This window comes from Aquila chrysaetos, chromosome 24, assembly GCF_900496995.4.
Source record: "Aquila chrysaetos chrysaetos chromosome 24, bAquChr1.4, whole genome shotgun sequence".
Lineage (NCBI taxonomy): Eukaryota > Metazoa > Chordata > Aves > Accipitriformes > Accipitridae > Aquila > Aquila chrysaetos.
The window spans coordinates 20,763,495-20,790,123 of record NC_044027.1 but is presented as its reverse complement, the minus strand read 5'-3'; the positions used below and the strand labels follow the sequence as shown (position 1 = coordinate 20,790,123).

General features: G+C 36.8%; 2 protein-coding genes across 10 annotated transcripts in view; one reads left to right on the top strand and one right to left on the bottom strand.

The window, feature by feature from the left end:
• Window positions 1-26,629, bottom strand: part of RALGPS1 (Ral GEF with PH domain and SH3 binding motif 1) — a 134,213-nt gene that overhangs the window by 61,046 nt on the left and 46,538 nt on the right. The window lies entirely within an intron of this gene.
• On the top strand, window positions 904-24,634 carry ANGPTL2 (angiopoietin like 2). 2 transcript variants are annotated; one of them, XM_029999358.2, is made up of 6 exons: window positions 904-1,820; window positions 7,992-8,134; window positions 10,922-11,778; window positions 21,776-21,969; window positions 22,209-22,479; window positions 22,987-24,634. In XM_029999358.2, the coding sequence occupies exons 3-6, from the start codon at window positions 10,971-10,973 to the stop codon at window positions 23,184-23,186; spliced, it is 1,473 nt and encodes a 490-aa protein (XP_029855218.1). In that variant the 5' UTR covers window positions 904-1,820; window positions 7,992-8,134; window positions 10,922-10,970; the 3' UTR covers window positions 23,187-24,634. The 2 variants fall into 2 exon arrangements, with proteins under 2 accessions (XP_029855218.1, XP_029855217.1); XM_029999357.2 differs by lacking the exon at window positions 7,992-8,134.

The following is a 26,629-nucleotide window of genomic DNA, read 5'->3' as shown; positions in this document are numbered from 1 at the left end:
TTGTTTTAATCCCGTATCTTTAAACCTCTTTTGATTAATATAAGTGTTCTCATATTGGTTTCTTCTGTTTCTTCAAAACACAAAGATCTTTACAACTGCTTGAAAAACTATGAACAAGTACATTATTTCAGTATGGTGTAGCTTTCTAAAGATGGCAATGATATACACCAACAGTGAAATAACAGTTTGGTTTGCTGAACTGTTCATAAAAGGTAGCTAAAAAAAGCGAACAGCTTTACATTGTGAAGTTTCACTTCTAATTTTGGTAATTTCTTCGCAACATTCCCAGTGAGTTATAAATACACCTTAAAGACAAATTTTACATTAATTCAAAAAATATTCTTTAAAACCAGAGGTGATAGCCAATAACCATAAGTATTCTACACACAGAAAGTTCTGTAATAGCAAATTTTTAGAAAGGTTCTAGGGAAATGGTAAGAATTCACGGCAATCAAATGAGAAACATGCTTTACGTTACTAATGCGAGTAGCAAGCAAACGTTATAAAACGTTTAAAAACCCAAACTGCGGACTCTCAATCTTCATTTGATTGTTTTAAGAGCTTGCCTGAATTTGGACAATTCTATTTTCCTTTTTGTCTGGGAACATGCCGTTTCCTGTTAGCAATGACCTAGGAAGCGGCAAAAATGGAGAGCATCAGCACTACCCTGAATAAAGCAGCCTTGCTGTGTCTCTTTTCAAACTGAGGAGGACCAGACCAGTCAGTAAAAACTAGCAGAGACTGCTTCAGTGTCTGCGACGAAAAACACTCCTCTCTCTACATCAGTAAGCACACTGTGAAGCGATTATTAAGCAGGAAGTAGCCCTGCCCCCCGCGCCCCCCCCCCCCTCCGCGGACGTTCTGGGGACGAATCCTACGCAGTTACAGATTCTGACACCGCATTCCAGCTAAAAAACCAAACCCACGTTCCTCAGACAGGCTCTCCAGCGTTTCTTCCTAACTCTGCAGATCAACGTTTTCACACGTAACGGGCAGGCGGCTCTCCCGCCGGACCCTCACCGACCACCGCAGCGGCACAGCCGTTCCGCCGCTCCGGCTCGTGCCGCGAGCCAGAGCTCGTGACGGCCGACGACGGCGCTTCAGCGAGACAAACCCCCCCTCAGCGCGGCCAGCGCCGTGACGACACGGCCGACGGCGGAGCCCGGCTCCCCTCGGCGCGGAGGGCGCGGAGGAGCGCCCGCCGCCGCCGCCCGGCCCCGCCCCCTCGCCAGCCGTGAGGTCACCGCGCCCGGGCCCGGGCAGCCCCGCTGCCGGCGGCGGGGCGGGAGGCGGGGGGAGCCCGAGGGCGCCTGCCGCTGGTGGATCCCCGGCGCTTGTGGGAGGAGGAAGGAAGGTTGTCCAACCAGAACGTGTCAGCTTGGTGCGGGCTCGCGTTTCTTTCCCCTACCAGGACGTAAGCCTGCCACAAAGGAGCTGAAGTTCAAGTAAGGCTGCCTTAGCCTCGCGCGGAGTGATGGACTCCAGGCTTTGAAAGGCGAGCGTCGAGCTCTGCCCGCTCCCCCGCGGAAGGTCTCCCCGCGCCTCCGGGGCCGAGCCCGGGCAGCCAGGCTGTGAGAAGTCTTGAGGAAGAAAAAGGGAGAAAGAGAAAAGAAGGAATTGTGCAGAGCCCCTCGTCACTCCCTTCTCTAACCCCGGCACGGCGCACAGGGCTGCCCAGCTGTAGACGTCAGGTCACTGACGAGTTACGCTTTTGACACGACCAGCCAAGAGAGATGTCACAGCTCCTGTGGACGAGCTGTTCTGGAAACCTTCGGTGAGAGGACTGTAAAGGACCGAAGAAAGAAGCCAAAGGAGACGGGGTAAGCACGGATAGTACCGATGGATTGCGTTTAAAGTATGCAGCTGGTCTTGTCCGTCCAGGGTCCAAAGACTGACTGCTTTGCAAAGCCAGCCAGCCTGACTCTCGCAGGAGCGAGTGTATAAGCTTGTCAAAGTCGTTACTGCTCCCTAACAGAACGCAGCAAGCCTGGGCTTTTTTTTATTGGGGGAAAAAAAAAAAAAAAAAAAAAAAAGGAAAAAACATACTAAAATATGGCCACAAAGATAGCTGAGACATTTTATGATGCTAGGCAGTGAAAAGCCTCCTTGCCATTATTTTCAAGAATATGAAATCTTTTTTAAATCTTATTTAATTCTACATGTAACTTTGGGCTTCACGCTTCCTCAGACTCACTGAAAACGCATATACTTTTCAACAGACTTTCTAGGACATACTAATTTCTGTGGTAACTTTTCTAAAGGACTACCTCTGTTAAAAATTATGAAATCTCCATTCAGTCTTTCTTATACTCATGTTTGATCAAGGAGATACAAAAGTTCCTGGAACTTCAATAGAGTCTATAAAATAAATATTTGAAAGATTTTTGTAAAAACTTCATTTAAAAAAAGAGCCTAGCATGTATGAATACCATTGTGTAAGCATTAAATATTTACTATATAATCTAACTACTATTTTTCATGGGCAAAATGAGTCACATTTATTAAAATGTGAATCTGTTTAAGGGCTGTTATGGACAATGTGCACGCACACATATGAGCACACACAGTATGAACACTTTTTGGTAGTGATTGGATTAAGTGAAAATAAGGTGAGGCCACTGTTGAGGGAAGCAACAACAAAAGCAGTGCACTCTCTCAATAATTACATTCCACATCCATGACAGAACTTTAGTAAAGCACAAAGAACAATCCACAAACAACATGACTAAAATTCTTGGTAATCCAGAAAGAAAATTTGTACTTCTTGTAACTAAAAAACCCCTATCTTTTGCCAAAACTTGAAAAAAGTTACATGGCAGCAAAAGATACATAATCTTTTGAAGTTTCTTGCAGCACTTCATAGTATTTCAAAACAAAAGTTCTCCAAGACCTAATTAAGATACTCTCACATTCTGAAGTGTTTTAGTCATCCATTACCCTCAGTGAAAAAAAGTATTTCCTTTTAAGAGTAATGAACTAGTGCTTGAACCAGAATTTCACCACAATTTTAAGTGGACAGAAAAGCTGCGTATAAAATGCATTATAATAAAAGTATCTAAGCAATTAATTGGTTTCTGTCAGTATGGCACTGCTTACAATGGAATCAAATAACTAGTGGCAAAAAACCAAAAATCATTATTCCCCCCAGAAGTTTGGAGTTAAATTTTTTCAACTTAGTTTTACATCATGTTTTCATAACTGAAACTGCATGCTATTATGTGTCAGCCCTTCCCTATCCTCTATTATATTTACTTTAAAACTTCAAACAAAACTTTAAAGCTTTTCCTAATACATGTGGCATGGATACTACTGTGCTATATTTTCACTGTGAATTGCCGTTTCCTTTTAACAAAACTGAAAAAAATCAGTGTTCAGGTTTTTCCCAGCAGTAACCTTCATCTAAAAATGAAACTGCATGAGTTAATTCTAAAAGAAAACCTGTACCAGTGGAAGTCCCTCTCCTTAGAAAAAAGCAAAAATTAATAAATCACATTAAATATGAAGACCACCTGAAAAATTGAGAGGATGGATTAATATAATTCCATGCAACAGAATGTTTGAGAGAAGGAGTAAGAACAGAGCATGAGCTCTGAGAAGAGGGGCAGGGAGTAAGAAAGAAAGCAGCTTCAGAAAATTCATGCTTCTCTATCTTATCACAATGGTATTGTGAAATCCAGATCATATTACTGGCCTGGTGCCTGGAACATGCCAGCTAACTGTAAGTCCACAAACACTGACTATCAAAGGACTCTGCAGAAGCAAAAACTAATGTTTGTTAACAAAAACCAAAACCAAACCCTCTGATCTTTTTATAGTAGGATTTTATATTTTTGACACCCTTGCTCCATTTGCTTTTATAATCCAATTAAAATGTAAAACTGCACTAATCTAAAACCTCCTTTTAATACCAAAGACAAAAGTATTAAAGAAACAGTGAAGATTTGTTGCTAGTTTTTCATGTTTCTTCTTTAGAATGAACAATTACCAAACTATGTGTGAATTCACAATCAAATGAAATAGTTTATCTTTTCAAGAATAAATGCTGTAATAGCTAACACTATGCCTTTTGTGAACGTGCCTTCATTTATATATCTAAAGGCTTGAGGAATCTGCACAAAAGGTACCATAGCATGTAAGGTATGTAGGAAAAGCCATCCCAGCCCATCAAATGACTGCTAGCCTCATTATATTAGATATGACCAGCACACAAGAACCGATTAACCCACAGAACTGAATTTTGTAACAGAGCGATTTGTTTTGCTATGCTAAACTCATCTGTATGTAGGATATCACTGCTACTTTTTTCTTCTAAGTCAAAACAACCATACAGGGAAATGTCAGAAAGTATCAGTGTTGTGCAAAAAGTGCGTATCTCATCCTTCTTATATATGTGTTTTTTCACCTATCCAGGTTATTTCTAAAAGGCTCTGAAGTATCAGTTTAATTATGGTGCATTCAATTCTGGCATGTTAGACCTGCATGCACTCTTAATCCAACCTCTAGACTACAAACCCTTGAGTCAGAGTAATTTACAAGGATGGGAATAAATTGTGAGTGCTGGACCTTGCCTATCCACTCTTTAATGAGATGAGTCACCTATTAAAAAAAAAAAAAAACCAAGAAAATATGACACTGAAATAAAACCATATACAGACAATAGAGTGAAATAATAAAAAATAATCCCCCAAATTCTGGCATCAACTTTCTAAGGGATATAGTACTCTGGGAGCCTTTTTAGGGAGGTTGAGTGACAATGATAGAAAATGGTAGCAGTTTGTTGTAAAAACAAACAAATCGTTATCCCAAAGATACAATGACTTAAATGGAGAATTCCTATTTTATTTTGACAGCTTACTGAGCACTCCTGCTTAAGTGTAAAAAGTCGCATAGGAGACCTACTCCTTCACCTTGTTTGCAATGATTATCATAACTGAAGCCCAAGAGAACTAAAAATGCCTCCTTAGTTCCTGAGCTGCAACATACGAGACACTAAAAATCTAACTTTTTGAAGTGAGAATTTCTGCTATCTTCATCATATACTAGGTTCTGACGTATTAGCTCCTCAAATCAAATTGGTAGTGTTTTTTTTTAATTAGATTATCTTTGCAATAAATTCAACTATACTGCAATTCAAATAGTTACTGAAGTCCCCAGAAATCCCCTTGTGTAACATCCTAGTTTTAGCACAGAAAATTGACTTCCCTGTAAAGCAGTCTCCAAGGGTAGACACAGTGTCATGTATCACTTGTACAAGACCTGCATTTATATAGCTCAGTGCATCACACTTTCATAGCAACAGTCCTCTGGCTTAATAACAGTTTACTATATATAGAAAAACAAGAGCGGCAGCAAGAAGCAATTCTACGGCTTTTACCTACTGGGTTCTTTTATGTTCCTTATCTGTAGGAGTAACCCATACCAACACATTTAAGATACAAAATTTATATTCTGGTATGAAAGCCAGGCAATTATTTTCCACATTTGTCTTAGTTAAGGTTTTCCACACAAGATTTACACAGATCATTATTTTGCTTTTGTATTTCTCTAAAATGCTATAGTACAGGTGATGTCTTCCTTAAAAATCAAAACACTTCCTCCTTGAACTGACTTGTAATCCAAAGTAAAGCATAATAAAGTTCAGTGCTCAGCTACCATCCAGTGGTCTTCCTATAGTCTCAGCTCTTTTTTTTGCACAACACTGAAAAGTGTAGGTGCAAAAAGAACATAGTATAAACTCCCAGAGACAAGATGCCAGTCTCTCAGTGGCTGAAAGACTCAACATTGCAAAACCACTTTAGATCTAGATACAGTAGTGTTGACAGTATATACTCAGGCTTTCATAAACTCCTTTCTTTCCAGAGTAATACTGCAAACTTCTATTTTATGAACAAATTTCATCCAACAGAAACAGCCATAGCATTGAAAGGCTACCGGTAGCATTTTCAAATAAGCTTAATGATACTTTATTATGCTATCACAAGTCATATTCTTCATCTGATGGAGACATACCTTCATTCTCTTTTATACACAAAAATCCCAAGGATAGGTAAAATATTGCATAAAACATGAAAGAGATAATTAATCAGTCTATTTTGTAAAAATTAGACCCTCTGATGCATGGCATCAGAACCAACAAATAATGAAAAAAAGTATACATGTTGGAATATCCACAATGAAATGTGTATTTTGTTATAAGTAGCTTAAAAAAAAAAAAAGACCATATGCTGACATTGCTACCTTTAATGCTTCCTTTTAAGGCAAGCTGATTAAAAAAAAAAGGTGAACATTTGCCAAACAGTAATACTTTGCACATAGAAATATTTTTAACCTTTATCATTACAGGATCACAATGGTGATTAAACTATAGGATGTGAAACACCTGTATAATTTTAAATGGTAAAATACTTGAATCTTGTTGAAATATCACATATAAATTTCAAGATATTCATAACAATCAAAAGGTAATATATTTTGACTAACCAAAAGTCCCATATAAGCATGACAGAGTACAGGACAGAAAAATATTTCAAAGCAAAGCCAAAGAAAGATTTAATTTACTTTTTCCCTTTAAGGGACAGGAAAAACATCAAATGCTGAAACATCCGATATCCCTTTCAGAAAGTTTATTTCCTCTTTTTTTCACCAGATCATGGGAACATCTTCAGTTGGGGAAACAATGAATGAGCAAAGAAACCAACTTATTACTATCTACTTCCAGTTATATACACAGATAGGCCAACATTTGGTCTACAAGCTGAAATTTTAACCAAAGTGCTTATGCTGGCTAGGAGTATGAAAAATGCTATGATTATAACCCACACAACAATGCCGCCAAAAGTTTTCATACAGATGCAGTTAAACACTGGTAAAAGACAAACAGAAAAAAAAATATTATTTTGCCTGAATAAAGTAATATATACTGCCATGTAGGCTAAACATACACAAAATTGGGTTTAGGTGCATCTGCACTAGGGCAAGTTTGTCCCAACTCAACTCCCATGAAAAGTGCTTTTACGAGTACACAAATCTTGAACAGCTACAATCTAGAAATGAAATTGCTTCAATATTTTTTAATTAAAATGACACCTATCTTTCTTTTTAAGTGTGCTGCTTTCACTTCTCCCGTTTTTCATTTGTATGTTCGTTTGCTGAAGTTTTGTCAGTGTGCACAAGGATAAAAGACAGACATGCTGTATTCCAGTCATTAAGAAAATTTGTACCAAACCTGAAAGCATGCTTTTCTATCATGTAGTTTTGTGCAATGGTGAGGTTGAAAGCCTACAGCTACCCAAGTGAAATTTTGCACTGGGGACAAATATGGCCCCAGTAATATCGTCCCCTCCCAGTCCACTGCAGAAGAGCTACTGGGAGAAGGGGAGAGGAAGAGGGGGGCCAAGCCAGAGAAACAGGAAGAACCAAGTGATCAGCAAGCAACGGCACTAGTTAAGTATGAAGAGTATGAGCAATTACTTGGCATAAGTGCAACAGAAGAAAACTGAAAGCTAGTGTGCTAGACATCAATAAATAAGATCTTCCTCTCCCATGGGAAGGAATTCTGATGTCCTAAGAATCTGTTGTTCTCCTACTCAAAAAGAAGAGGGAGATATTAAAAAGCATTAAGTCCTTCCTTAAAATTGTTTCTCTGGCTTCCCTCCCCACTTCCTCCAGCAAGCTTTTTTCTCCCTGAAAGATTAGTCATTGAGAATTGTTCAAACAAGCATGTTGGTTATGAACTTCATTTGAATCCAACTGCAGAAAGAAGAATTGCCATTTATGTTATGTAGTCCATCACAATATGCAACAAATAGGCCTCATTCTGAACACTTTATTTTTTAGCTGAACAAATACAGACAATAAAAGACTTAAGAGATCACTTCATAAACAGACTCTGCAGGAAGAAGGACATCTGAAGACAGTATGGTTCTTGTGTCTATTTGTACAGGAGCATTCTCTTACCAATGTACTTTTCCTTCCAATGTTTTTTCTTATAGGAAGAACACCTTAGAAAAGGTGACATGCAGGCAAGATCATGAGAGAGAAGCATTTCAGCACAGTCTAATCATGCTGATGTCATTCACTGATGGCTTACCTTCTGCAGACAGTGGTCAAACACTGCAACAGGTTTCCTAGAGAGGTAGTCGACGCCCCATGCCTGTCAGTGTTTAAGAGGCATTTGGACAATGCCCTTAATACCATGCTTTTAACTTGGTCAGCCCTGAATTGGTCAGGCAGTTGGACTACGTTATCGTTGTAGGTCCCTTCCAACAGAAATAGTCTATTCTATTTTACTGTGAAAGATGTTTGAACTGCTGTGTTAAGATGAGGCTGATGAACTCTGTTCCATTTTTTTCTTAAACAGTTCTTAAAAAAATTGGAGAAAAAAAAAAAATCACACTGTTACGTGTTACTCTATTTCTTCAGCCTGGAAAAGAATGTGCACCCCAAATCCTGTGCTCAATTAAAGACATGAGATGCTGTAACAAAGACACAAGTGAACTCTGCAGAAAAAAACAGTTTCTTTTCAGTGGTCACAATAATTACAGTTTTTGAAGGGGGAAAAAGATATTTCAATTCAAACAGTGAAATAAAACCCATTTTACACCTATATGTAGGTGAGACATTTGCAAAAACAGTCCATCTGTGCAGAAGTATGAGGCCTGGAAAACTGCCAGGGTTTCTAAGTGTGACCTGCTGTGCAAATGCTGATTATGCAAGTTAAAGCTGTCTGGGGTGAATTTATGTTCCCTGTTTTCCAGGGCTCCAAATAACATTCCTTTACTTACAGAAACCATGTCAAACTCCCAACTTTTATCTGACAAGTTTTCAAGATTCTTGACAGGTTCTGTAAAGCACAATTTCTTTTCGTTTGCAAAATGAAAATGAGTTTATTCCAAATAAGAAACTGAGGCAAAAATATATATCCAAAAACTTTAAGAAGGATCAAGTCCTGGTCACTTTTGTTTAAATCATTTACAGAAGCATTTACAGAAACTTCTATGGTTTATTTCAAAACAACAGAAAAATGTGAATGACTGACAACCGTATCTCTTCTTAGTATGAATAATTATTTAAGCATGCATATCTATCATTACCTTGATACTCTAGAAAAATTTCTTAAAAGTTAGCAGCTGCCTAGGATCATAGAACAGTTCAGATTGGATGGTACCTCACCTTTGTCTTGCAAAGCATGGCTAATTTCAACATTAGATCAGGCTGCTCAGAGCCTTGCCTAAATCAAAACTTCGTATTTCCAGGGGTGGAGATTTCACCACCTCTTTTGGTGACTGCTCAGTCCTTGATCACCCTCATTGTGAAATTCTTTTTTTCTAAAACCCAAAATGAATTTTTCCTGAGGCAATTTGTATCCATTGACCATTACACTGTCACTGTGCACTTCCAAAAAGAATCCATCTTCTCTAAAAACAGCCATTAAGTAGTTGAAGACAGCAGTCAAATGTCTCCTTCACTTTCTCTTCTGGAGGCTAAACAAACCTAGCTCTTTCTGCTGCCCCTCCTACATCATGTCTGCCAGCGTCTACCTATCCATGTTGGTTGTGCTCAGCTGGACTCATGCCAGTTTCTCACAGCTGTTACTATCATTTCACATCATTTAAAAAATTTCATTGAACTGAAGATGACCAAGCAGTAAGGTGACAGTTATTTAAACACTGAATAGTTATTCCACATGCAATGTTTTACCAGCAAAGAAAAATATGATGGTAACACCACCTTGATTTAAAAGTATCAAGCAGGCTTTATACACTGAAAAAGCTCCATACTGCCCCCCCTCTTTTATTTATTTTAAGAAAACTAGGTGATATATACACATGCCTATTAAAATTCAACAACAAAAAGCTGTTAGAAATACATGATATCAAAGTGCTGTTCAAGCAGCTGATAAGAGAGTGATTTGTGATAAGGGCATTCCTGGCAGTAGTGACAATGCTAAGCTCATGTTTCCAAGACAGCTGTTGCCTATGAAGTTCTGGTATTGACTTATTTTTTAAGAGATTGTGATGGCCTGAAATTTCAACCTTGAATATGAATCTGCTCTGAGAACTAAGCGTAATTTCACCAAAAGGGTACTGTTGCAGTATGTCAATAAACACTACTAGCTAATTTTAATAGCTGGGGTCTTCTTTGTCCACCATGCATATATGCATGTGTTTCTCCCCTTCCAAGAAGAGACTATGAAGTGAAATGACCAGGCTGAGCGTAAAGACAATCTGCAGTGAGAGTCACGATAAATATTTTAGTTGTAAATTCTACTAGTCTGGAAAAACAACAGATTTTACTGTCTGTGATATTTGGGCAGTAGAGTTCTTAATTTATTATTAAGGACTAATGTAGAGTAAGTTTTTCCTTTTTTTTTTTTTTTAAACTCTGAGGTTCAGTACTGCTGACTAAAGTAAAATTGTTACATTTCACCTAAGCTATATCTCCTGCAATACACATGCAGTTATAAAATACTGCAAATGAGCTATTTGATATTTTTAGAACTTTTAACAGCACATATTAACTTACATTCTGTTTACATTTAAAGGTTATATTTGTAACTGTAAGAAATGAAAATATAATTCATATTTAAATGGAAACACCAATCTTGGAAAGTTTTGTGGTACTTGCCTGGAAGAAAGGACTCTTCAAATCCTGGTATTTATTAACTTAGTTTCTTGTGGTTCTTGGCAGGCTTTAGACAAACTATCAGCTAGTAACTACGGTTCTGGCCATAGAATGATACTATTCCCCATGATGTCCCTTTCAGCCAACATAAGTTCATGCTGGACAAGAAAAATATCTCATTTGTACACAGACATACTAGTTGCTATGCAATATTTTGTAAGTTTTAGAACAGATTACCAGTTGTAAGTTTGCATTGATTTCCTATTTGTTACTTACTGTTAAATTTATTTTAAAACAGAGTTTAAAAAGTTATTTGCAGAAGAATATTTGACCAGAACTAGAGGATCATGATGACAACAAGATTCATCTGTTTAATGCTAATAGCTGTTGTGGGAGCTACTGCAAGCAAAACACAGGAATTTGAAGGCAATGACGAGGAAACAGAACAAGAATTCATTTATATGAACCGATATAAGCGTTCCAGTGACCCACAGGACAAATGCACTTACACCTTTATTGTACCTCAACAGAGAGTGACAGGTGCCATTTGTGTTAATTCTAAGGAGCCTGAAGTTCTACTTGAAAACAGGGTAAATAAACAAGAATTACAGTTACTTAACAATGAACTTCTTAAACAAAAGAGACAAATAGAAACTCTCCAGCAACTGGTAGAGGTGGATGGTGGGATTGTTAATGAGGTTAAACTCTTAAGAAAAGAGAGCAGAAATATGAATTCTCGTGTCACACAACTCTATATGCAGTTACTACATGAAATTATCCGAAAACGTGACAATGCCTTAGAACTTTCTCAGCTTGAGAATAAGATTTTGAACCAAACTGCAGATATGTTGCAGCTTGCAAACAAATACAAAGACTTAGAGCACAAGTACCAACATTTGATGTCAATTGCCAATAATCAGTCAATAATAATTGCCCAACTGGAAGAACACTGTCAAAGAATGCCATCCGTAAAGCCACTGCCACAAACTCCACAGCCACCAAATAAAGTGTACCAGCCTCCTACTTACAATCGCATTATTAACCAGATATCTACTAATGAGATTCAGAGTGATCAGAACTTAAAGGTTCTGCCACCTACCTTACCAACCATGCCTGCAGTTACTAGTATTCCAACTTCAACTGATAAACCATCTGGTAAGTAATATTATTGATATGTCTACATTAGTTTATGCTAATATGCAGTGGACAACATTTTAATTGTAATATCAAAAATGCAGACAGAATTTATTTATTTAGCAAAATAAATGCAAGTTAATTACTTTGAACTAACTGAGAGTTCTTAGATTTGACGTTGTCTGTGTATCTATCTTGTGTATTTTTAATATACATGTTGTAGTACAAGCACAAAAAGAAAGCAAAAAAATGAACTCTGAATGTCTAACAGATTCGGACACACTAGCCCCACAGAGTTTTCTCATGTTACTTTGCCAAGACCAACCCACCATTTATATTGCATGTATGAGATAAAGGAGCTGCAGAAAACTATTACTAATCAACAGTCAACCATCTAAATTTTATTTACCTGTGCCCAAGACCAAACTGCTAAAATTCATGACATCTGAAGGGGTTTGACACTTTTTGTGTAAAGATTTATGAAGTTATTACAAGTTTGTTGATCTAGCATGTGATAATTTTTGTGCTTGTGTAACTCAAAAAGGAATACGTATCTGCTCTGTACCTCACACAGGGCACTTGCACTCTTAAGACATGAGCAAAGGGAAGCAAGTGGTGGAATAGTAAGGGATATTATACAGCCCGCATTAAGAGTCTTGGGAGTTCTGCCATAAGCAAGATTAGAGGCATCTGAAATCGCATTAGAGATGAATTGATCTACATGATAAAGAAATGACAGGTAAAGAATCCAGTTTCACCTATGGTCCCACATATTTAAAAAAAATAGTTCAAGTATTATGTGTCCCATACAAGACAATTCTGTTCTTCAGTGTGTGGGCAACATGTACTTGCTTCAGAAAAAGATAGGGGACCCACAGACATCTGAAACTAAGGCTCATGAACTGCACTCAGAATATATTCCAAGACTATTTGTAACATTTTCCAAATGACATTGTCAAACTCTTAAGAATTATCAAATAATGCAACTGCCACATTTTAAAAAAAAAAAAAAAAAAAAAAAGACATTTCTCCATGGAAATATCCACAATGAAAGAAACCTGAGCAGGTGTTTCAGTCTAAACACAGTCTCTAAAACACTTTGCTACAAAGCAGTTATTTCACACTATTGCCAGAGATTAATTCACCAAAGCTTGCATTGTGGCATGCAGAACCTCAGCCAAAAATATCATGATTCTAATGTTCTATGTTAATCAGGAGAAAATCAGGTCTACTACAATTTCTTTGGAGCAATACACTACAGGATGGCCTTTTCAGTAATTACGTTTTGACTTTGATCTCAAAGTAGGTTCAAGCTTAGTACAGTATTTGCCTACCTTTCTGTAAGTGAAATGTCTTTCGAGTGTTCTTTTAAGACCTTTCCCCTTCCTCTTACACTCTTCTGAAAACTCATTAATTGGTCCACACCCTCCTCTTTCTTTCAAGTACCCAAACTGGAGCTGAGGCTTCACCATCACATAGCAGAAGAGAAAAGTTACTTCATGCGTATAGTACTTTTATAGCATTTCCGTTCTTTGCAAAGTAAAACATTGACTGATAACCAACTTGCAACCCTGTAGAACCCCTAGACCCTCACCTGAGGAAGTGCTGCTTATCCAGTTATTTTTCATGTTGATCTCCAGAGATGCCTTCCGAAGTCCATGACTCTAAGATAAGATTTGACATCTGCTACTTCTCCCTTATCTATATAACTAACCAGAAAAAGAAGTCTCACATTTCTGCTGCACAAATCCATTATAATATTAATTTCCCTCCTTATTTTCTTGTTTGCAGCATTTTTGATTTGTTCAAGCAAATTTCCAGCAACTGAAGTTAAGCTATTTAACCTTTCACTTCCAGGGTATCTTCCTCCCCTCTCCCCGCCTTTCTTTTGGGGCAAGGAACATTTAGTACCTTTTCCTCATCCTCCAGAATGTTCTTCACTCACAAAGCACATCTCAAACAAAATCCCTCTCCACAATTAATGCTGTAAATGATGGTTCAGCCAGGTGTCTGGAATGAACTATGAAAAACCCACAAAAACACATCCCTTGCCCCCCATACCCACAACCAACATGCCACAAACCAAACAAAACTCACCACCACCACAACTGCCCAGCCACTGGAAAAAAATCCACCTATATTTTATCCAATCCTTTCTGTACTGTGTCTTGAGTTCTCAACCTTTGCCAAAGCTCCTGGCTGTACTAACCATCTGATCCTAGCCAACCTGTGCAATGAAAACTGAAGCAAAATGGAAGAAAAATATTAAATGCCTTCTCAGTTTAATCTGTTGACAGCTCTCCTTCCTCACAAAGTAGCAGACCAGTATTTTCCCTTGATCACAGACTTACTACAGTCTTACTACTCTCAGTAGCTTTTTTTCATTTTGTACATTTGTCCACACTTGTTTTTTGGGGTTTTTTTTGGTTGTTGTTTTGTTAAAAACAAATAAACAAACCAACCCCACGAACAACCAGCCATGCCTAGTACTTTGAGCTAGCATCTACTTAATCTGAGCTTTCTTCATGTTTTCAAAGCTACTGGAAAGGTCATGATTTAGCCAGGTCAGTTTCTTATCATTTTCCCAAGCCGCCTTCTACAATAGCAAAATCTATTGCAATGTCCTCAGAGACTCTTTAACAAACTTGTAAACTCTTGTAAACAAACTTGGACTAACTGTCTAAAGCATTTTCTCTGCACATTCTCTGAATTTGCTGACATCTATTGTATTTAAGTTAATTTTCTTTGTTTTGCTTTTCACTTTCCTTTCTTAAGAACTGTGGCCTCCATTACTTCATGATCAAGATCACCTACACTGCTTTCCATTTCACATTTTCAATCAGTTCTTCCCTACTTACTAGGATCAAATGTAATCTATCCCATGGTTTTTTTGCTTTCTCTATTTTAGATATTTATGAAAAACCTATCCCTAACAGATTCCAAAAGCTTGCTATATATTTTTTATCTGCTGTATTCTTCTCCCAACAGATACAGTTGGAAGTTGGTAACTCACTGGAAGAGGCAGGCAACAAGTATCAAAAACCAAACAACATTTAAGCTAATTATGCACATAAACTGCAGAGAAAGTGAGGCTTAAGTTACTTCACTGTTTTAAACCAAATCTCATTTCCCTTTGATTTGTACTAATGATTTTAAATTAATTAAAAGCTACAAGGATCCAAGCTTCCTGTTCCCCATTAAGCACTATGGATGATTACTGAGTCTCACCAAATCCATGAAAGACATATATAAGAGCTTGGAATATGACATCTCATTCCGTGAAACATTATGCAGTGTGAAAATATCAGTGCAAAGCAGAATTGGGTGAAACTCTAATTCATAAGAGCAATTACATGGACCTGTTGGAGCAGGTCCAGAGGGGGGCCATGAAGATGATCAGGGGGCTGGAGCACCTCTCCTGTGAGGACAGGCTGAGAGAGTTGGGGTTGTTCAGCCTGGAGAAGAGAAGACTCCAGGGAGACCTTATAGTGGCCTTTCAATATTTAAAGGCGGGGGGCTTAAAAGAAAGATGGGGACAGACTTTTTTAGTAGGGCCTGTAGTGATAGGACAAGGGGTAATGGTTTTGAACTAAAGGAAGGTAGGTTCAGACTAGATATAAGGAAGAAATTATTTTTAACGATGAGGGTGGTGAGACACTGGCACAGGTTGCCCAGAGAGGTGGTAGATGCCTCATCCCTGGAAACAGTCAAGTTCAGGCTGGACGGGGCACTGATCAACCTGATCCAGTTGAAGATGTCCCTGCTTATTGCAGGGGGGGTTGGACTAGATGACCTTTAAAGGTGCCTTCCAACCCAAACCATTCTATGATTCTAATCCTAGCCCCCTTCCCTTTTCTCTTTTATAAATTACACATTAAAAAAAAAAAAAAAAGAGAAAATATTTTGTTTAGTACAACTTAATTGTTTGAGTTAAGGTCAAGAAATAAAATACGATTAGAGAATTTTTTAAAGAATCCAAACAGAATTAATGACCGCGGAAGACAGAAATTTAGGAGATGCAAGACAAAAAGACAGGGTTGGGAGAGTAATCATGTGGTTTGGGTTAGCAAAATCACAGACACAATTTTAAAAACTTATTTCACATTCTTCAACTTGGCAAAGGCGGGTGCAAGTCCAAAGCGATACAATACACTTCACACAATCGGTTATCAAAACCTATTCTGGTCTTTACAGTAAACGTAAATGTGTGGTCTCTTCATTATACAGCTCTGTCTTCATCCTATACATCCAATACTACAAAAGTATTTTTGTAGCTAAATACGTTTGTGCCAGTGAACAGGTACTGTTCAGGTTACAAAGGTACTATTTCTCAAAGGCCTGCTTGACTCCCTAGAGGTGATTTTATCAAAACTACCTATCTGAAAGTCAGGATGCTCTCACTTTTTCAAGGAAAGATAAGATGACCATTGTTTGTAAAGCATACTTATACTTCAGAAGGAAGATTTACATTTTATTATTATAAAAACACTAATTACCAGACAGATGTATCTAGTAAAAGAACTGTCCTTTACTCCTAACAGCAGCACATACACTATAGAGAAATTTTACACAATTGCTCCCTGATTTTTTTTTTTAAAAAGGGGGCAATATCTGTTATTGCTGACCAACCAATAATATGACTGGCACAGTCACATTTACCTCAGTCACAAAACAGCAATCTGAATTGGAGAGCATAAGAACTGCCACAGAAATGAATTTAACCAACTTAAGAGAGTTCTACACACACCACTTACATATAATAAAGTGCTCATCTTTTTTCTACATGAATACTTTTGAAACAACCTACTTCATAAGTTACTTATAATTTAAAATCTTCAGAGCTTTTCTGTAATAACTTTATGCAATCCTAGGACACTAGACTCGTATGCCTACACTCAGAGGAAGGTACTTCAGAACAAAACATTATGACTATGATCTAAAACAAGACAGTCATTTAGAAGTATTTCCCTGTCATGTCTGAAGTATCTTTCCCTACCTGGTATTGTAATTTACTGTGTAGTGTGATTTAAATGTACAACTGAATATTTTCTCCTTATTCACAAAAGTAAGCCAAAACAACTAGCCAAATAACAAAAAATAGTGTGTCAGATTTGAGAGGTAAGGCATAGAAGAATAGCTAACGTCTTGTTAAAAATTTATTAGGAATATTTGAAGCATTGGATATTTCAACAGAGACATCATAGTCTATTGCCTCCAAGATGACAAAAGCTGATGACTGCATAACAACATTGGCAGTAAATCATAAAAACATGATGTAGATAAATTAAAGAACCTCAGTCTCATGGTAAAATGTTCTAGAGAAAAGAAACTGAAAGAATGCATTGTAAAATGTGGGCATCATCACTGGATATAAAGTAATTTTAGAGATACACACTCTGTAACAGACAAGTTAATTTCTCTGCAAGGACTAGTGTCATGCTTTGATCCATGCATTTCCCAGAAAGTCTTATTTTATGAGGCACACAAAACACCCCAACATTCCTGTTGCTGGTTCTTTGCAAAAATAAAGGAAAACGTAAAAAATACTTGGTTTTGATTCCGAGTAGAAGAATTTGCAATTTTATCTATAAATAGTTTGCTGCGAATTCTTATTTCTGCATTCTTGTTTCCCACTCATGCCCCAAAGAATAAGTTAGGTAAGTTTAATTCTGTCTGCAAAACTGAACATGTACACAACACTGAAGTTCTACAGAAAAATTAACAACAACAACAAAATCGTAAATAGCCAGTAAGTCACCTAAAGTCAACAACAGAGATTGTTCAAAATAACTACAATTGTATTTTACTCCATTCTACTAAGGAAAATATGAATTCCAAGTAAAATTTCTATAGTCCTATTTAGGAACATTGCTCCTTAGACTTGCATGAAAGAGCTAAAAGCCTAATAAAAGACTTCAGGATGAAATAGTTTAGCTGTGACACTAACAACAACTCCTTTCTTGGAGTTATTACCCAGAGGTTTGGGGTGGGATGTAGGGCTATGACTCACCAAACCCCAACTACTTTATGCATTAATGCTTAACAACTACAAGTTTTAATATGCCCACGCAAAAAAGCAGATGTGGTTTATCTACAATGAGTGTTAGTTTATAAAGCCCACAGTGTCAATAATTAAACTAGATCTGAAAAAACAATTTACTAGAGTGCAGAATTCTACACACAACAGGACAAACGCTATTATGTGAAGCACTGCTACATCTGCTGTATAAAACAGACTTACATGAGTAGCTTATCAAAAAAACTCTTCCTTTGTATACATGTGCTAGTGCAACATTGGAAGATGACGAGATACAAGACAAATGGAAGTTGAACGTGAAAACTGAATGAATTTGATTCATCATCCTTACCCAACAATCTTTTTCTGGGAACAAAACATTTAGTAGCCAGTTATATCAATTACGAAATATATGTTTTCTTGCGCAATTGTCATAGAAGACATTATTCCTGGGAAAACATGCACACCAACCTGTTTATTATACTCTACCAGATAAAACCTTTAGGTAAACATTTTAAATCCATGCTGCATTATAAAAAATAAAGTTAAATAGTAATAAACAGCAAACAGTAATGCTAAGGTCAATGCAGTATTAACATACAGTGTATTGCTAATTTTATATGGTCACAGAGTTTTTAAAAAAAGGCATTAGTAGTATACAAAAATGAACATACATAATAAGAACACAGACAATATATATTCATACTGATAATTATGGCTTAATGAAGCAGATGGTTTAAACTGATATACCCTTTAAGTGAAGTAACGCAGATTTTGTACCATCAAGTAAAATCTTTGGATAGGAGTAGTGGACAAAATTCAAGTAAGAAATGCTGAAGTGTAATCTGAAAGACAGATTATTTAAACAGGGCACAGAAATATTAGACCAAAATATATATGTGAGGCTAAGCCAAACATATATATGCTTCTAAACAAATATTACCACTTAAACAAAACAAACCAAAAAACCAAAACCCAAAGAGACAAAAGCAAACAAACAAAAAACAAACAAAAAAAATTTCCAAGAACTAGATAGTTGGGGGGGTTAGCAAGATTTGATATAATAGCCAATCAGAAACTTGGAGACACAAATGACACAAAATAGCAGAATATTGTAACACCAATGCATAAACTAGAAGTGTTAACTGAAAAGGTAGAATGTTTTCAAGTACCATAGAGACTATTTAAAGATACCCTACTGGAAATTCAGACCTATCCATCCATCTAAAAATAAAAGACTTTGAGAAGACTAGCAAATCTTGTCATGGTTAAGCGGCTTGGTAAAAGAGCAGTATTGTAAGAAAAGACAACATCATTCAAAGCACTAAAGCCATGTACAAATCAGGAAATAAGAAAAGAACATAGAGAGTCAGGTTAAATATAAAGACACATTAAAATCTTAAGAACGACTTGCAAAAGGAAAAAAAGGCATAATAAATCTGATTTCTAACACATCAGGAACAGGAAGCGTGACTAGAAGTTTATAGGGAAAGATAAAAAGATATAGTCAGAGAAATTAAGGCAACAGTAGAAAATCTAAATTAATTTTTATATGAGTAGTCATTGAGGGGACACTTTGAGGTTCCTGTGTTAAACTGAAATGTTGGTAGAAGAGGTTATAAAGCCAATGAAAGAAGTGAATACTAACAAACTGCAAAGAGTAAAGCACATTCCCCAAGAGTTCTAAAGGAAACTGAATACAAAACAATTAACTACTGTGTAGTCTCTCACCAAAAATTGCCTTAGTATGTGAGGAATGAGAGGTGGCAAATGTGACACTGAAAAAAAAAGAAAAAAAATCCACTAATTGATAGAAAATATGCTAAGAACAGTATAACAAGCAGTAAACAAATCTGAATTACGTACCATCATCCAATCACCCTGAATAAGAATCAACTTGGGTTTTGTTATACCAATTTGGTATCACTTTTAGAGATATTTGAAGGGCTTGGTGCCTATGCAGATGGAGTTCTCGTTGATATACAGTCCCTATGTATTTCCAGAAAGCACTGAACAGGTTTCTTACTAAAGGTGTTTAAATAAAGCTGCTACAAAGTACAAAGAGCCTCACATAAATAAATTATAAAAATCCCCTAATTAATTAAGTATTTTTTTCATGAGGCAGAGTTAACCATGGTGTCTTACAGAGATCTGTGCTGGGGCCAGTTGTCTTTAGTATGTTCCCTTTCATTTCTGACAGCAGATGACAAATCTTAGACTAAACACCTTAGACAAAATTTTGGAAAGTGTAGTATCTGACGAAAAAACACCTGTCATGGAAAAGTAGCAGCAAATTCTGCTTTGAAGTATTTATAATAGTTTATGTTCATCTTAAAGCACTTTCAGAGAAAAGAATCATGTACCATAGGGCACTGTCGCCACGGGGCCTAGAAAGAAACTTCAAGATTAGAAAGCTGTAAACACTACATCATATACTGCTATATATTTATTTTTATGAAGACAAGATCAAAGATCTGTGGTTGACTATTTTAGGAGTTTCTTCAATAATGACTTGAACAGACAAGTTCTTTTTTTGTTTTTAGTAAGTGCCACTACGTACAAATTGTGATAAAATAAACAAGAGCAATTTAAATTACCAGCATTCATTACATTTATCTTCTTCTATCTCTCATAATAAGCCATGCAACTGTGTCACTGAATACTGCATCTACATCTAAACTGCCAGAAATCTGAACAGTTAGGCACAACAGAAATGTAGAAGGGGCTTAGAAGCAGCACTCCTGGTCTGTGAATATGACTAAGGAAACAAGGCCAACACAGCATGGCCACAGACCAACAACTTGGATTGCCTCTTGGTACACTGATTTTTTGATTAACTAGTTAAAAAGACCAAAAAACCCCCAACCTCCCACAACACCAAGGTTGTTTCTATAAAACTAATTTATTACTAACTCATTTACTGAGTACAAGGGTAGCACTACCACTACCAGTGTTGGACAGTGAATTATGAAAAAGGGTAGATGAACTGAAATAATTTACAAGAGAAATTACTCTTGGTAGCAACATATGCTTCATTAAGACTCCACACGAGAAGATCTGACAAGCCTTCTTCCTTCAGTGTTTGTGTGTGGGGAAAAAAAAAAAAAAAAAAAAATCAATCAAGGGTCTCTAATACTGAGGATTCTTGTTGACTTCACTCTTCTGCTTCGGCAGCGAAGCAGCTGGGGGAGACTATCTGCAGATATCAACACAGACTCCTAAATCTTTTATATCTAAATTTCTCAGACTCATAAAAATGGAATCTAACTATCTTCCTATTGGATAAAATTTCTTTAAAAATCATTAATGTAAGATAATTTCAAAAAGAGTAAGCTCTTTATGGGGTCTACTAAACTCAAGGAAAAAAATGCATTCTCCTGAAAACAGGAGAGCATTATCTGTAATTCCTGTGAATATGAAGTATTTTATCTTCTCATTTATCTAAAATTTCTCTCACTATGTAAGCAGACACTCCATCTTACAAATCTTACATTTCTATTTTGTGTTGTCATTTATCAAGGTGGCAACAGTAACACCTACATTCTTAATTTATGTTGCTGGTGCCATTGTTAATGTCCATGCCAGTGACATTTTTGGGGATCTAAAAAGCTGAATTTCTCAAAGACAGAAACAAAGTCAAACTTACCATTTTGATTTCTAAAGTAAATTATTAATATTAATTAATTAATATTAATAATTATCCATGGAGTCATTTATATTTAGTTTCTTTGAAGATATAATCAATGTTTTAAGTGCAGCTGCTTTTAACTAACTAAATCTACCTTTATCACTAATACATTGTGAAATGTTCTGGAAATAAAAGTTACAACAAATGAATCTGTCTGAAAACACTTAGTGGACACCGTACCTTCAATAAGAGGAAAAACAAACGCACTATTCAGCAAAAGCAAATCTACTGTAAAAAGCTACCAATTCAAATACTGTCTTGCATTAAAGAGATGCTCGATTGCCTTTTGATGCAGAGTCCTTCTGTTGACACAGGGCCCTGGAGAGACTGTCTACAAGCACTAGAAGATGGCCATGATACAAGCTCCATCTACCTTGTAAAACCAGAAAACACAAACCAGCTTATGCAGGTCTGGTGTGATCAACGGCACGACCCTGGTGGCTGGACAGTCATTCAGAGACGGCTGGATGGATCTGTCAACTTTTTCAGGAACTGGGAGACATACAAGGTTAGGACAAGTGAGCAGTTTAATGTTTTCTACCCTCTAAAAATTATTGGTAAAGTTAACTTAAAGGGTGATTTTAGAGTCTGGCCAACAGCTTACTTGAAAAGGAACTTGTGTGTTCCACACAAGAAGAGGAAGTCTCTATAAAATAAATTACTGTGGTTTTCTACTTAAGAATACACTCAGATTTACCACTAAAACAGATGCACTATATTAACATGCTTCTCTTGCTTCCTTTACAGCAAGGATTCGGTAATATAGATGGAGAATATTGGCTCGGACTAGAAAATATTTATTGGTTAACAAATCAAGGCAACTACAAACTGCTCATAACAATGGAAGACTGGTCAGGTCGAAAAGTATTTGCTGAGTATGCTAGCTTCAGACTGGAGCCAGAAAGCGAATATTACAAGTTGAGATTGGGACGCTACAATGGCAATGCGGGAGATTCTTTCACTTGGCACAATGGTAAACAGTTCACCACGCTGGACCGGGACCATGATGTATACACAGGTACAAGGTCCCTTTCAGTTGCCTTGCTTTTTTTGCTCCCACCTCCCCACCCCCCACCCCCTTTTTTTCCCCCTTCTTTTTTAAAAAGGAAAAATACTTATGGTCAAACACAAAAAAAGAAATTACATTTTTAGAGATTTGTCAATCAGTACCTTATGAAGCACAAACTGATGTGTCAACCCTTATATGTACTAACACTGAAACAAAAATTCTCATTGAAATATTTATCATTTCTGTAAAATATGCTATGGGGAGTTATTTGAGACAGTAATGCAAACAAATTTTCCAGCAAGGGAGAGTAACACTACTGAGTCTATCTGTAGAACCTAACTACAGAGCTGGTTCCTGAAGAAGCCTAAATTCACCTCGTACCACATAATATCTACATGTATAAACACACAGTTTTAAAAAAAAAAAAAAAAAAAAAAATGTTTTGTGCTTAGCTTGCTTGCTTGCTGTAAGATTTTTCATTTACTCCTAAGACTGAATCAGAGCTTTCTTTTGCAGGTAATTGTGCTCACTACCAGAAGGGAGGATGGTGGTACAATGCATGTGCTCATTCAAATCTCAATGGAGTTTGGTATCGTGGAGGACACTACCGCAGTCGATATCAGGATGGTGTATACTGGGCTGAATTCCGGGGGGGATCATATTCATTAAAGAAAGTTGTTATGATGATAAGACCTAACCCCAACACATTCCACTGAAATAATTCTCTTGGTTTGCTGTCTTATTCTAAAAATCATGTAAAGCTATGATGTTATTACCTGGAATTATCTTTTCAGAAATGAGGAATGTAAGATATTGTACATTTATTGCTAACATGTGAGGGCTTGTATATTATATTTTCAAGAATCATTCCAGGGAAAAAAAGCTGAAGAAAAAAAAGGAACTGAAATGACATAACATTCAGAACACCTCTTGGTACTCAAAGTAGTTATATTAAGCCTTTTAGAACTGGCAGTTTAGATGGACTGTAGATAAACTTTCCGGTTTTTATTCCCTGTAAATTAAGTTTGGATGGTAAAAATACTGCCACAACATTTAAATATTTTTGTATGTTATATTATGTATAAATATTCTCAAATACAGGAAATATTACAAACTGTACAGCAAGAGTTTTATTATTATTATTACGAGCAACCATTTGACACAGGAAATTGTATCCTTTGAACTGTGTAGCTGGTATATGTACATTAGTGTGATTATTCTGATTTAATCTTTGTTAACTGCCATGAATAAAGGTAGTACTATATAATTTGATTTTAAGAGCAGATACTCAAACCATTACTGTCGCGATAAATCCAGCCTTTCCCCTTCACTTTGAGCATTTTTAATAATCTGCTCCTATAAATTAGAATTCACATTTGATTCAAATATTTTAGATTAAAAACCCTAATGATTTTTCTTACCAAAATGAAGTAGCTACCTGCATATGGAAATTAATCCAGACTTACAACAGATATAACATGCCGTATAGCCAACATGTTATACTACGCAACAACTGTCACAGTATTTTGTACCTGACTTCAGTCATTACCTGCTATGTAGCCTCTGTAATCAGAAATGGCTGGATATAAATTAAAGGGACTATCCAACTTTGCAGGCAAATGATGGATACCAATATATAAGCTATTTAATATCCTTAGCCAGTAGATGAAAATTATATAAAGAAGTTACCTGTAGCCAAGAGAAGTTATATTTACCATATTTCACCATTATAACATATTACTGTCAAATTATTAAACAGATTTACTCATCTATATTTAGAGGTCAGTCACAACTATGAAACACAGACTGGAATAATTCTAATATTCTTCTGAGACAGGTTTCTAGAACAGATTGTTATAACACCCATTTCAAAACAGCAGCTACTATGAAAAAGTCAAAGAATGCATATAAGAGGGAGAGCAAAAGCCTCTAGAAGTTCAATTTTTTTTCAGTAAACCTGTATGATACTTACTGTGCATTTGTGTGCACATGCTTGCACACTTTTTCCCTTATTACCTCATCACTTCTTTACAACAGTATGATGTGCATTAAACTGATGTGTGATGTAGCATGTGTTGTATATAACTGAAAGTAGGGTTATTAATATATTAGATTACCCCTGTAATATTGTAATCCTTTAATAAAGCAACAAATGTTATTTTGACACGTTCAGATTTCATCCTGTTTTAGTTCAGATTACTCATAGCAAAGAAGAGATATACTTAATGTCACACAACTCTGCCTCGTGACACAAATCAACTCTTATACACAACTACTATTAATGTGTGTGAAGTGTCTAAATATTGCAACATCAAAAGCAAAGCAATTTTCAGCTGAGAAAAACACTGAATTTCTACGCATCCCAAGGGGGAAGAACTTTTTGTAGGTCATATGAAAACCCCCAAATTTTCAAACAGTATTCAAACTTTATCTTCCACTGGTTGATCTACTGGACTTGGGAAAACAATTAAGTTTTAGGTAAGAAATATTAAATGCATCTACTGGCTCTAGAGCCTGGCCACAATGCTCTAACAGTTAGGATTGTAGCATTAAGGCAGTAGAATTCCTGCTGATATCTACAACTAACCACTAGTTTTGTCAGAAGAAAGTGCACACACAGTGACGCCTACCTTAAAAGTGTCACTTATGAGTTCTTCAGTGTGCATGGTGTGTATGTATGCACATTCAACTTATTACATGTCTATAACTAAATAATCAAAACTTCCTGAAAATACTTTAGCATAGCAATATCCTTAGGTCACATTCATACTCCACCCTTTTCTTGCGCTTCTTTGGTAACATGCTACCACAGCATATCCAGGTACAGCACAACACATAATCCATGGAGTAAGATACAGGGGCAGAAAAAAAATGTTTTAGCCGTATGTGTCTTAGTCTGGAAGAACTTCATGGTACTGGTAACTACTCTGGAGTGTTTGCCCACTTTTAAAACATGGATCACTATGAACATTACCTCCCTGCACTCACAGGTTGCATGAAAAGGATTGTCAGAAGCTGTATGAAGATCGCAAATTCAAGATACTCTTCCAAGTGCTACTTCATGCTTGGCTTGGTGAAGGAATGCATAGAACTTCAGGTATCCATTGTGCAGATCTCAAGAATGGGGCATTCCCTGGAAAAGTTATTACAGGTGCCTTTCTGTAGCAGGAGATATGGCTACAGATATACCTCCATAGTATACACTCATGAGAGGCTTTAAACCCATGTCCAGGTTGACAGTCTTGTTAAAATAACTGTATTTCTTAACCTTTCTACCTAAAAGGCGAGTGATTTACCTAGAGTCTTGTCCATGAAATTAAAAAAAGATAGTGCACAAAAGTCAGCGTACAATGACCTGGAGATACCATGTCTGAGAAAAGAACTTAGGCAAGCTAAGTTCTTAAATGAGATTAACTGTGCTACACCCCTCCTCCCTGGAAAAGAATATGAGGAAGAAAAAGCCTTTTAAAGAATGCTTGGTCATAGGGACTTCACTTTCCCCCACACTTTCAGCTAATATGATACCACTCACAGACGCTATTTTCATCATATTTTCCTTCAATGAAAGATGAAGGACAGACCATATAATGGTGAGCTTGAATAGTTAACCTGTAAGGAAAATAAGCATCAGATTAAAATACCACTGAGAAACACAGATGATAGCTAGAGGAAAACTGCAACTAGCATCATAAGAAATCATCAAATTCTCATCTAAAGATGGGTGAAGGATAGACATAGCTGTAGGGTGGACCCAAACCAAAGTAACAAAAAAATCTCTGGTCTACTTTACACAGAAATTTTAATTTAAAGTCTTCATCTAAAAATGGTCACTTCTCTCATTAGCTCAAGATGCCTATTTCTCTCTTTCTCTTTTCTGAGGAAGAGAAAAGAGATACAGAGAAACAGACTGAGAGTGCTGAAGTTGCCTGGATCTGAAGAGGCTGAGTGATCTACCTAAGAAGTATCCTGAGATTCTTTGCAGCCTGTAGCCTTGGAAGTTCTCAAAAATAAAGCATTTGACTGACATGCAGTACTTGTCACACACAATAGCTGAGGATGGAAGGGACCTTTGGAGATCATCTAGTCGAGCTCCCCCGCTCAAAGCATGCTCATCAAGGGCAGGTTGCTCAGGGCATTATCCAGTGAAGCTTTTAATATC

What these genes read in the sequence shown, in the direction of transcription:
- ANGPTL2 (XM_029999357.2), top strand. Translation starts at nt 10,971, where the DNA reads ATGATGACAACAAGATTCATCTGTTTAATGCTAATAGCTGTTGTGGGA. An exon ending in GGAACTGGGAGACATACAAG is followed by an intron (nt 21,970 to 22,208) that starts GTTAGGACAAGT and finishes CTTCCTTTACAG; the next exon opens with CAAGGATTCGGTAATATAGA. An exon ending in GGACCATGATGTATACACAG is followed by an intron (nt 22,480 to 22,986) that starts GTACAAGGTCCC and finishes TTTCTTTTGCAG; the next exon opens with GTAATTGTGCTCACTACCAG.